At 45.7% G+C, this 12,634-nt stretch overlaps 1 protein-coding gene across 8 annotated transcripts; it reads right to left on the bottom strand.

Annotated features, from left to right (window-relative positions):
• Positions 1–608: 608 nt before the first annotated feature.
• LOC148040778 (mitochondrial ATP-independent inner membrane protease subunit 2-like) lies at positions 609–2,483 on the bottom strand. Of its 8 annotated transcripts, none has more exons than XR_015692193.1 (4): positions 1,874–2,483; positions 1,652–1,758; positions 1,371–1,545; positions 609–1,276 (listed from the first exon to the last, which is right to left on the bottom strand). XR_015692193.1 is itself a non-coding variant. In XM_087686756.1 (3 exons), exons 1-3 carry the CDS (start codon positions 2,000–2,002, stop codon positions 1,425–1,427), a joined length of 357 nt encoding a protein of 118 aa, XP_087542882.1. In that variant the 5' UTR covers positions 2,003–2,481; the 3' UTR covers positions 609–1,424. The 8 variants fall into 8 exon arrangements, 5 of the variants coding, with proteins under 5 accessions (XP_087542882.1, XP_087542898.1, XP_087542921.1 ...); XR_015692192.1 differs by having other exon boundaries at positions 609–1,188; positions 1,874–2,480; XR_015692199.1 differs by having other exon boundaries at positions 1,371–1,477; positions 1,874–2,476.
• Between the last annotated feature and the right edge of the window lie 10,151 nt (positions 2,484–12,634).

Genomic DNA, 12,634 nt, shown 5'->3' with positions numbered 1-12,634 from the left:
TGACCTTTGGGCTGCTTCCATCTTGAAGTCCTAGTTCTTGTTGCAAGTTTTTAGGCCGTACACCCATTGCTTTTTCCACCTCCCTTGTCAAAACTTTCTTAAGCTTGATGCCAAAGTTAACAAAACACCTATTGTTTCAAGCACTTTGGTGTGGCTATAGCTACCTCTAACATAATCATTGTACACCCTCATTCTTACCATATTGAACTCACCATTTACCTCCTTGTTATAGTCTATTCATAAACGCATATCAATAGCTCCATGATTCAAGTGATGCTCCTCAAGTGCACTCCATCTCCATAGCTTCAATACATGAGCAATGCAAATGTGTAAAGTATCATAGACCTTTTTTAGGTGAGAAGTTCCTCAAAAAAAGGCAGAGCAAGATAAAGGCCACACAAGCAGTCGGATTAGCACATGGACACACATCATGGCTCAAGAGTAATGGATATGTAGGATTACATGCCTTACTTGTAAAAGGAAAATAACAAACTGTATTCAAATATACTATAGTCATACATTAATGGTAAATAGTTATTTTTTTGAAGCAAAAGACTGACGACTTCAACAACACATATTCCTTCAATAGCACACAAGGTAATTAACAACACTCGTGTTAGTATATATTTTAGGATTTACAATCCAAATCATTGAAGTAACATAGATTTTCTTAGTAATTTGCCAAGAGCTACAGTTTAATGTTGACCAAAGACAATGGCTTGTAAGCGAGCGGATGCAACCATGCCTTCCTCTTTGACTCATTAGAGAGCTACGGATGCTTAGGACGATGCACAAATCCGCCATGAGGACAATCACCACAATTACAGAGATTGAGCGGCCCTTAATAGTAGATGCAAATGCAGCTCAAATTTTGCTTCAACATCCAGTAGACGATAAAATGTGTTAAGCTTATTACTGGACACGCTGCTTCTTCTCAGACAATGCTTATAACCCTGTAGCTGTAATTATCCTCTTTTCACATCTTCAAAGTTGTCCTTTAACCCACCATCAGTGCCCTGTACTTCGGTAAATAGGGACCCCCAGCCCAAAAGCTTTGCAGGCCTGTTCTGGGAGACAAACGTGGAACATTCCTTACACAATTACAACATACTGGTACAAAAATGGCTGCCATCATGATGCACGCCATAGCCCAAGCCTCAGGTATCTTTCAATTGAGTGCTTAACAATCTGCAGAAAATGAAGTACTTTTCTTGGTCATTCAATCCTTGCTTCAAGCCACCAACCCTGCCTTCCCATTGCAGAGAATTGGAACTCTCTAAGAATTCGCAGAAGTCAAAGAAGGGGTTAAAAGCAATCCAGTAAAATTTAATGAAAAACTTCATTTCTTCAGGCACACTGGCAGAAATAACCTGTCAACTGCAATGACCAATATAATTTCTGCATCATTTGTTCCAATGTTCATTCTATACGCCTCGACTTTTCACAGCATCACTCAGCGTTTTGAGGTCCAACTCTGCTGCTAGGAGGGGATAATCCAGTTTCTCAGCTTTTGTGCTACAAGCATTAAGTAAAGAGCTAGAGAAACTATCAAAGGTATCCCATTGGCCATCAAAGACCTTACTGACTTTGATGTAAACAACCATATACAACACAATGCAAGTATTATATATTACTGCACTAAACAGTTTACCTGTTTTTTATATAACCGTGATTATCTTGTGATACATAATAGTACATTGCTCTTCCACTAATATTTTCTGCTTTCAAAGGCCCAAATGTCCGACTGTCTACAGCATCCTGTTAACATAGATGAAAACTTGACTTCTTGATCTTGCTCCTGAAAATCTAAACAAAGGTTAAATTGCTTCTTTCTAATGAGAACAAAGCAAGAAAGAAATTAATTGCATTCCACCTTTGGATCCAGATCCTTGTTGTCTGCGATGACCCAGAAGCACCCCCTCTCAAGATCAAAACATTTGTCATTGGAATCTGTAGACATCATCTCATAACCTTCTTTGCCAATGATTCGTCGCACTAGCATTTTATCCTCATGTTTAAACAGTATAACATCCCCAACATCAAACTGGCTGCAACATCAGTCATAATAAGCACATACACTTGACATAACAACCTCTCTCTTTCTTTTTTTCGTAAAGGTAATTGTATTAATTACAAAAAAGATGCAAGATTGCATGGTTACAAGATACAGGATGGCTCTAGGCCATCGTGGGTAAAATCTGAGACATCACAGTCAAGGTACAAAGGAAGCAAAGTGACTAAAGAGGGGCAAAAGAAACTGCAGTGTGCCAAGCAAGCAAATCCTGTCTAGGGACAATATCTATTAACTCAATCAAGTCGACCTGCCAGTGAAGAAGTCTTTTCAAGCAGGCTATATGACTCTGCACGCTCGATGAAGCATCAAAGATGAATGCATTCCTCATGGTCCATATATGCCAACAACCCCAAAAGCGTAAGAGGAAAGAGCACTTTCATATCAGCTGGCACGGGGTCCACAAACTTGGGATGTCCAAAGTGTTAGCCTGCTCTTTATCATTCTGAGTCTGTCATCTCCTGGTTGTGAGCTCCTGTCAGAGTCTGACAGGAGACAGAGGAGCTCTGTCAGTTCATCTAGTGGCTGTCCTTGTCAGTCTGCAACCTTTGAGTGTCATACAGCCCATTCTGGGCTGTTATTCTGCAGTCGGCCCAGTTTCTGGGCAGGTCCGCCAGATCTGGCCAAAGTCGGCCAGATCTGGCTGGTCGGCCAAATCTGGCCAGGTCGGCCAGATTTGGCAGGTCGGCCAGTTTACTGGCCTGGGGGTTATATATAGCAGCCCCCCCAGTCATTCCAGCATTGTACTCTGCAGGTTCAACACTGTCTCCGTCATCTCCGTCTCCGGCATTGGTGCTGCCATTGCTTCCAGTCTATTTTGGTGCCCTCACTGACGCTCCGGGCTGCATGCAGGGACTGCTCTGTCCATTTCAGTGTATTCAGCATTCATCTCAGTCAGTGCAGACTTTCTTCCTTCATTCTCTGCTTTCTCTCTCCTCTCCTCTATGTTCATGTTCTTCTTCCGTTGCGCACTCTCACATGGTATCATCGCCTGATTGAGAGCACGGAGGACATACCCTCAGGAGTGAGATACCTTACTGCTGCTGCCAACTGATCAACAACTGCCAGGCGACTTCTTCAGGAGGCCTTTCAGCCTGCGTTTTCCTGTCCACGTTGTCTGCAGAGGCTGCCACGTCATCCAGCGACGCAGAAACCCTGCGTTTTCCACCAGGCTGTCCCTCCTTCTGCTGCGCGACCTCTCTACAGGCTGCGTTTTGCTGTTCTGCTGGTCGCTTCCACTCCAGGCGGCACATTTCCTGCTGGCGACTTCGCTCCGGGCTGTTTCCTGGTGCTGGTGGTCTCTTTTCTGGTGATCGTCATCAGTTATCTTTGCGTTTTGCAGATCCAGGTGTTTGTAGGCATTCTTTGCCTGCGTCTTGGTGGTTGGTGACCACATTGCTGGTCATCTTTCGACATCGGCACAACTTTCTTTGGTATTTTGCAAATTGGAAGATGTCTTACCAATTTTCAGGCTTTGATAACTCAGAGGATGAACTTCTCTCTCATCATTCCTCTGAACGGAGGTGGGATTATCGTGAGGTTCGACATCGAGAAGAACCTCCTCGCACTCGTCCTTCTTCAGTCCATGCATCTCAAAGGGTTCCATCTACCGCGAAGGTTTCTTCCGTGAAGACTGCTTCAGATGTGCGGATGCCTTCCTTGATTCCCTCTATTCAAGTGCCGATTCTCTCTTCCTTTCCGAAGGAAGATAAGTTGGATGGTTCCAACTACTCCCTCTGGTCATGCAAGGTGGCCTGCATCCTCGATACATTTGACCTTTGGGAGCTTGTTTCTTCACCCATCGACCGTCCCCCCGTGGATTCGTCCGATGGCACCTCTATGGACCGTGCAGCCTTATGGGATAGGCTCAACTCTCGAGCCCGTTCCTTTCTTTTTATGAGTCTCCATGATTCTGTTCTTGTACATGTTCACAGGTTACAGACCGCGGCGGAAGTGTGGAAGAAGCTTGCGTCTTTGTATCAGCACAAGACATTTGCCCACAAGATTTCCTTGGAGAAGAAGTTGCGGATGCTCAGTCTTGATGGTTCTCCTTCCATGAAGGAGCACATCACGAAGATGGAGGATATGCGAGGCGAGTTAGCCTCTCTTGGTCGTCTAATATCATCTGAGGATATGGCGATGATTCTGTTGACTCAGCTGCCATCACCCCGATATGATGTCTTCTATACCAGCCTCATCACCTCGAGGACCCGTGAGACACTCCTTTGGGAGGAGCTTTCCCCGCTTGTCTTGGAGCTTGACGAGCGACTCAAAGAGGTGGGAGCCAGTGGCTCCACCAAGGCATTTACGGCCGGCACAGGTGGCGGCAAGAAGAAGAAACAAAAGAAGGAGAAGGCCAAGGACAAGAAGGAGGAGGACAAGAAGGATGCGAAGGAGAAGAAGCCCAAGTGTCCCCATTGTGGAAAGGGCACTCATCCCGAGGAGAAGTGTTGGCAGAAGTATCCCCATTTGAAGCCTAAGAAGAAGGACTCGAAGGCGGCCCCAGCCACAACAGAATCTGCGTTTGTGCATGTCTTTGTTGAGGAGGATACAGCCCTAGCTTCTACCACACAGGAGAAGCCTTGGCTCGTCGACAGTGGAGCATCTTCACATATGACCTTCCGTCAGGATTGGCTTCAGGATCTTCGTTCCAGAGGGGTACCATCACCATTGGTGACAATTCTACAGTCCCTGTTCGAGGCGTGGGGACCTTACCTATGTTCTCTGACAGGCGGTCTTCCTCCGCCAACGTTCTCTATGTCCCTGATTTGGGTTTTAACCTATTATCTGTGCATGGCCTTACTCAGTTAGGTACCCGAGTCATTTTTACACAGGATGCAGTCACAGTGGAGGATGCTTCTATAGGTGATGCTCTTTGGACAGGTACACAGGAGGGTGGACTTTATACGCTCACAGCCTTGGCTGCGCGGACTTCCCATGAGCTTGGGCTGCTTTGGCATGCTCGGTATGGTCATTTGAACCTCGATTCTCTTCGTCGGGCTTCTAGAAGGAAGATGGTGGAGGGACTTCCTGATTTCCCTCCTCTTCACACTTTGTGCCCTAGCTGCTTGAGGGGCAAGCAGCACAGGCAGCCTCTCCCTCAGGTTGCTTGTAGGAGGGCTACTTCTCCGCTTGAGTTGGTTCACACCGACCTTTGCGGACCTATGGGCACGGCCTCCCTTGGGAAGGGCAGGTATTTGATGCTAATTGTGGACGACTTTAGTCGTTATGTGTGGCCCTATTTCTTGGAGTACAAGAGCGAGGCGTACTCCCGTTTCTGTGAGTGGCAAGTGTTTGTGGAGACCCAAACAACTTCCAAGGTTCGTGGCGTTCGAGCTGATCACGGTGGCGAGTTCAGTTCTCATCTTTTCTCTCAGTTTTGCAGGGATCATGGTATTCGGGTGGAGTATTCCCATCCGAACACACCATCAGAGAATGGTGTGGTGGAGCGTGCGAATCGGACCATGGTGGAGATGGCCCGATCTATGCTGGAGCATAGGAGTCTTCCTCATTTCCTTTGGGGTGAGGCGGTGGCTACAGCGGTGCATATTCGCAACCGCTCTCCGACTTCGGCGTTACAGGACATGACTCCGTATGAGGCTTTCTTTGGGAAGAAGCCTTCCGTGTCCCATTTTCGCATCTTTGGGTGCGACGCTTTTGTCCATGTGGACAAGAAGAAGAGGAAGACGAAGTTCGACTCTAAGTCGAGAAAGCTTATCTTCGTTGGTTATAGCACGACCACGAAGGGATATCGGCTCTATGACCCGACGACGCGGAAGGTTGAGGTGAGCAGGGATGTGATCTTTGATGAGGCTTCGGCCTCTGAGGATCCGATTGATGGTTCCATTACAGATGTTTCTTCGTCATCGACGGACCTTCCCCCACCTTCTCTACCTTCACTTCCTTCCAGGATACCCCTTAGCACCCCTCCTATTCCTCCTCCTTCGGCTTCCCTTTTCCCTTTGGTGGATGTGACTCTGTCTTCTACGAGCTCTTCCACCGCCACTTCGGGATCTTCACGGGATACACAGCCTTCTTCTGATGCGGAGGATCTACCTTCACTCGGTGAGGGGGAGTCCCTCTCCGATTTGGGTGCTTTGCAGGTTCCGGAGACCCCCTGGTCTCCCTCACAGCAGCAGGAGTCTCTCAGGATTCCTTTATGGTATCGCCGGCTCATGCAGGATTCAGGTGTTACTCACTTTCCTGCTTCTTCTACAGGTCCACGTCGATCAGCACGTTTACAGGCCCAGCGAGATAGTTCACTATGTGTGAACTATGCTCTTATGTCACAGATTCTTCAAGATTCCGAGCCTTCCACTGTGGAGGAGGCTCTTGCACAGGATATTTGGAGACAGGCTATGCAGGCCGAGCTCGATTCCATCGAGCGAAACCATACGTGGGAGCTTGTTCCGCGTCCCGCGAAACGGAAGGTGATAGGTGTGAAATGGGTCTTTAAGACCAAGTATCTTGCAGATGGCTCCTTGGACAAGAATAAGGCTAGGCTTGTTGCCAAGGGTTTTGCACAGCGTGCAAGCTTGGACTACTTCGAGACTTTTGCTCCTACAACCAGGATGTTCACCATTCGAGTTCTTTTGGCTCTTGCTGCTCACCACCGTTGGCCTGTTTATCAGATGGACGTCAAGTCTGCTTTTCTGAATGGCGTTCTTGAGGAGGAGATTTATGTTTCACAGCCTCCTGGTTTTCTTATGCAGGGGAAGGAGGATCATGTCTATAGGCTGCGGAAGGCTCTTTATGGCTTGAAGCAGGCTCCTCGTGCTTGGTACCAGCGGATTGACCGCTTCTTTCTACAGAGTGGCTTTGCGCGCTCCGCTTATGATCCCAACCTCTACTTACGGGTTGTGGATTCTCTTTCAGTGTTCCTTATCTTGTATGTGGATAATCTTATCATTACAGGGAGGGACACTCAGCAGGTGGAGCATACACGGTCCATTCTTCAACAGGAGTTTGACATGACGGATCTAGGGATCCTTCACTTCTTTCTAGGCCTGGAGATCTATCAGATGGCACAGGGCATTTTTATCTCGCAGCACAGGTACATCTCCGAGCTTCTTTCGGAGTTTGATATGGCTGCGTGTCGGCCTATCACATGCCCCATGGACCCCGAGTCCAAGCTTCTGACAGCTGGAGTTCCCCTTCCAGATTCCACCCGTTACAGGTGCCTTGTCGGCTCTCTTATCTGGCTGCTTCACACTCGGCCGGATATCTCTTTTGTGGTGGCTTTATTGTCTTCTTTTATGCAAACTCCTACCCAGGATCATTGGCAGGCAGCCTTGCGGGTTCTTCGCTATTTACAGGGGACTCGATCCTTCGGGATCATGTATGGAGATGGGATTACCCTTTCTGGATGGAGTGATTCTGATTGGGCAGGTGATGTGGATTCGAGACGATCCACTACAGGTTATGCTTTCACCCTTGGATCCGGTGCTGTCTCTTGGAGCAGCAAGAAGCAGCCTACTGTGGCACTTTCTTCTACAGAGGCTGAGTATCGGGCCCTATGTTCGACCGCTATGGAGGCAGTTTGGCTCCGTCGCTTACTGGCGGAGATTGGCTTTTCCCAGACCGGACCTACGGAGCTGCGCGTGGATAACTAGAGTGCTCTTGCTCTGGCCAAGAACCCGGTGTTTCATGCTCGCACGAAGCACATTGAGGTTCAGTATCACTATGTTCGAGAGCGGATCGTGGATTCGGAGCTGGTGGTGGTCTATTGTCCTACGGCGGCCAATGCAGCTGATCTCTTTACGAAGCCTTTGCCTCAGGCTTCTTTGCTTCATCACATGCAGTTCTTGGGTCTTCAGACTCTCCCAAGATCTGAGAGGGGGTGTTAGCCTACTCTTTATCATTCTCAATCTGTCATCACCTGGTTGTGAGCTCCTGTCAGAGTCTGACAGGAGACAGAGGAGCTCTGTCAGTTCATCTAGTGGCTGCCCTTGTCAGTCTGCAGCCTTTGAGTGTCATACAGCCCATTCTGGGCTGTTATTCTGCAGTCGGCCCAGTTTCTGGGCAGGTCTGCCAGATCTGGCCAAAGTCGGCCAGATCTGGCTGGTCGGCCAAATCTGGCCAGGTCGGCCAGATTTGGCAGGTCGGCCAGTTTACTGGCCTGGGGGCTATATATAGCAGCCCCCCAGTCATTCCAGCATTGTACTCTGCAGGTTCAGCACTGTCTCCATCATCTCCGTCTCCGGCATTGGTGCTGCCATTGCTTCCAGTCTGTTCTGGTGCCCTCACTGACGCTCCGGGCTGCGTGCAGGGACTGCTCTGTCCATTTCAGTGTATTCAGCATTCATCTCAGTCAATGCAGACTTTCTTCCTTCATTCTCTGCTTTCTCTCTCCTCTCCTCTGTGTTCGTGTTCTTCTTCCGTTGCGCACTCTCACACAAAGACCCAGTCCTTTGGAAGCATCCATAGCCCAACCACTTGGAATCAAATGGCTGATAGTAGTGACCAAACCTTCCGCACCACTAATAGGTAGAAGAGCATCAATTGACGTCTCACAAATGAAGTAGCAACCATTGGAAATCCTTCGCTTGGAGAGTGCAAAGGCGAGAGGAAGCGCACCAATCAACATTCGCTTGGAGAATGCAAAGGCAAGACGAAGCGCACCAATCAACATTCGCCAAATCAAGACCTTGGATTGGAAAGGCATTTTGTCAAGCCAACTTGTCATTACCACATATTTTCACCATGCTTGGCCTTTCTAGAGACCCCACTTGGTATTACCTTTCTGAACAAGCTAGTCCTTATTGCAAATAAGTAAATGATATGTCTGATTGGTTGAAGCCTAAAGGATGACCCAAAAGCAACTAACCATTAATCCTACCAAGGGGCCTACTAGCCCAAAGAGGAAAGAGATTGCATGGCCCATAAAGAGGTGGAAATGGCATTCCACAAATTGTGGTAGCCTCAAGGAACATAAAAGTAGCGTCGAGCCAATCTGAAGGACATAACAGCCCTACTAATAGGTAGAAGAGCATCAATAACAATGAGAGTCCCAAACACACCATCCTATTCAACATCAGCATGTGCTCCTCTTTGCCTTACGAGGAGAGAAACTTCGAAACCTCCAACACTTCCGCTCTCAGGGAGTTTGCTGCCTCCTAATTTAAAGCTGGGTGCCAAAACCTCTCTCTCTCTCTCTCTCTCTCTCTCTCTCTCTCTCTCTCTCTCTCTCTCTCTCTCAGTCGGATCCGAGGAGGCCACAACACAGTCGCATTAGAGCCATTATCACGAGACACTGAAGACTCACCACCAGGCATATCAGTGAAGCAACTAGGGACCGCATCACGGCTGAGATCATGTGCAGATCTTGAAATTAGCTACAACCCATAGTCTCCACCACACTCTTGTACATGGTTCTATCAAATCTGGTTCTCCTTTCCTTTCCTTTTCTTTTCTATCAATGGAACAACACTACACATGGTTCAACCCTAGTATAGTCCCATCGTATAGTCATTTTTAGTATTGTTTCATAGGCCACCCACTTATTTGTGATGTTATCTTTACCTTACTAATGAGATGACATTAGACATGGATGTACTCTGGATTTTGTCTCATAGGCCACATTGGCCTTATGTAGATATTAATATTTCTTTCTTTCTTTCTCTCTCTCTCCAACATCAATAGTCACAACACGTCATGAGGATATGTATTTTTGAAACCTCACTTAACATGTGGATTAATTTTTAATCATATGATTAAGTAAATGTTACACATGTAAGATGCGATTGGAGATAAAGTAAATTTACAAGTCCAGGACCCGAGAAAATCACGAGATGTCAAGGAAAAGTTGCTATAAGTTATGTTGCACAAATACTTTGTGGTATCTAATGTCAATTGTTGGTCTAGGTCATTCATTTAGCCACAATTGTCAGTTGGTGACACTAGAGATGTGGTGTTTAATGATACCTAACATCGATCTAAGGGTTAAAGATGACACAAAGAGACTTGGAAATGAAAGATGCCTAGCCAATTTAATTATTGGCCAGTTTGATTATTTTTCGAGGCACCGAAATAATTATTATATTAATTTTTAATCATTAAAAGCTGAATTTTAATATTTAATGACGGATAATGTTGGAAAAACCATTTGGGAAGGCTACCACTTGGCAAACTTGCCCATATAGATTGATAAAAGGCTGAAGAAGAGGAAAAACAAGATCATTTTTGTTGTAGCAAATGTGGAAGAGCTATGAGCAACCATGGCCAGCCTATTTTCAGCCATTGTAGCCAGCTACGAGTTTTGAGGAGACGATTGCAGATTCGGACTCTCCATAGTTGGGCAATTGCATCCAGGTACAAGGTGACAGCTGATTTGGATATCTCAGCTGTAGGGGACAACATTTAATGCTGTTGTGGCAGGGTAGCAGCTGCATTTGACCGATTTTCAATCATTCTTCGCGACAAAACTCTGAATTTTCTCTCTCTACAGCTCTCTCTCTCTCATCTCCCAGCCATTTCACAACCTTGTTTGAAGATCTCAGCATTTGAACCCTTGGAGGCTGAGAAATTGCAAATTTCTTTGCCGTAAACCTATTTACAACAGAAATTTGGGTTTAACAATAAATTCGAGAAGCGTGCCAAAATTTGGAAGCTCCAAAACTTGAATTTTTTAGGGCTAAAGGTCAATTTCAGCTAAATTCAAGTGGAGGACTATCCAGCCCTTAAATTTGGGGCATTTCCATCATCTATGCAGTGGGTGAAGGCCAATTAAGTGCCCGAATCAAGGGGCAAAACAGATGGAAGACTTGCTGATCACTTTGGACAACAAAGGGAGTTTGGATTACGAAGGGGATCGAGAGAATCCCATTGTAAATCAACTTCTTCTTCAATAAAGCTAAAGAAATACCGAAAGGGGCGCCAATTTTGGGGCCAATCGAGTGTGCATTGTCCAAGATACGTAGATAAATTTATATTTTCAGATTTGCATTTATTATTTGCTGCTATAATTAAGTTGTAATCACGGATTTACCACCCATCCACGGAAGGAAGGCTCATTTCAACACACGCCATCAACAGCCATCCTATCACCTGATGTTTTGGCTGTTGACCTTTTGTCTCCATGTCGCCTAGTCCAGTTGCATCATGAGCGGTGATTGGGAATAAATCCCTCCCACAATCAAGAAAAAGAACCACCAATATAGGTAGTGGCTTGATACTAACTCTATCCAGAACAATCTGAGTAACTATCTCCAAGATACAAAAAAACTTGTTTCATTTGAATGAATTTGTATTCCTTTCTATGCAAAACAATCAATATCCTTCACAAGGAGCCTCTTCTATTTCATTGTTTTAAGCTTCTTCATAATATCAGTGGTGGGTGTTTTCCACCTTCTGAATCTTGCCAAAAATGTTGTTTGTAATGCTTGTGTATCAGCAAAATGGACTGCACCATACTGTATACACTAGTTCATAGCCTTACCCTCCAATATGGTAGCAAATTGTTGCTTTTTCACATCATCCCCATACAATACTCCTAGTCCGCTTGCTTCCCATTTTGTGTTGAATTGAGCTAAATGGCATCAGGGTCTTCCTTTTTGGACTCACCCTTGAAGTTTGCAAATTTGACTTTGAGATTTGCTAGATTAGGGGGTTGTGCCATTGATCCTGGCTGTTGCAGTGCTACAACATTTTTTCTTGCTGGTGTTTTAGGAAATGGTTGAAACCTTAGTTTTCTCCTTGCCTGTCTTTGTATTTGTGACCATGCTAACAGTCCCACAAATTTGTTTCTGTTTCTCTCCTCCTCACCTAGTGTAACCTGTAATTGCTGATCAGTATCAACATCTCCTATTGCATGACTAGGACCTACTTCTTCAGTTTGTACTTCCTGATCATTCAGACTCTCTAAATCTAGGATATCCACCTAACTGTCATTGTTGGACCTCTGTTGTTCCTTCTTCCTCTATTTCTCTTCCTGTTCTAATTTTTCCTACAGCCTGGTATAATAAGTTCCAAAACCTTCACCCCTATATTTTACAGCAAACGCACACCATACACCTGTTCTGTCATTAGATTATTCTACTGCTGAGACCCATGTGCACAATATTCACAGTGATGACTTGCACAACCATGCTGATTTTTCTGTCTTGTCTTGACTAATTTAGTTGTATAGCTCAGCCCATATGGTTGACGAAATTGCCAAAGATATTGATCATGCCAAATTTTCTTGAACACATTGCCTATATTCCTCAAGCCAAAAGGAGCAACCTGTTTTGTCTGTTCTTTCCACACTACCTCCCTGATCTTTCCAATAATGTCTAAAGGTAAATCAGGAAATCGTGTGTTTAGAAATGTTGACTATATGCCTCAAACTCCTCCTGTTCTATTGTCCAATTCTGAAACTCCTGTAATAGAGCCTATGCAAAGGATTCCCGTTCCTCCTCTTCAGTAGTCCAATACTGAAATTCCTCAAGCCATGAATCCATTTCTCACTGTATCCTTCAACTCATAAATCTTCCACAGCTGTTCTATTCTGAACCATCCCACCTGATGCCCAAAGACTAATTTGCAGGATCGCCAAGTGTTAGGGGTCAAAAAGCTTCCCCATAT

Source organism: Lygodium microphyllum, chromosome 1 (genome assembly GCF_053477565.2).
Source record: "Lygodium microphyllum isolate KBCC chromosome 1, Lygodium_microphyllum_v1.1.10, whole genome shotgun sequence".
NCBI lineage: Eukaryota > Viridiplantae > Streptophyta > Polypodiopsida > Schizaeales > Lygodiaceae > Lygodium > Lygodium microphyllum.
The sequence above is the reverse complement of the archived record's forward strand: the minus strand, read 5'-3'. Positions and strand labels throughout refer to the sequence as shown.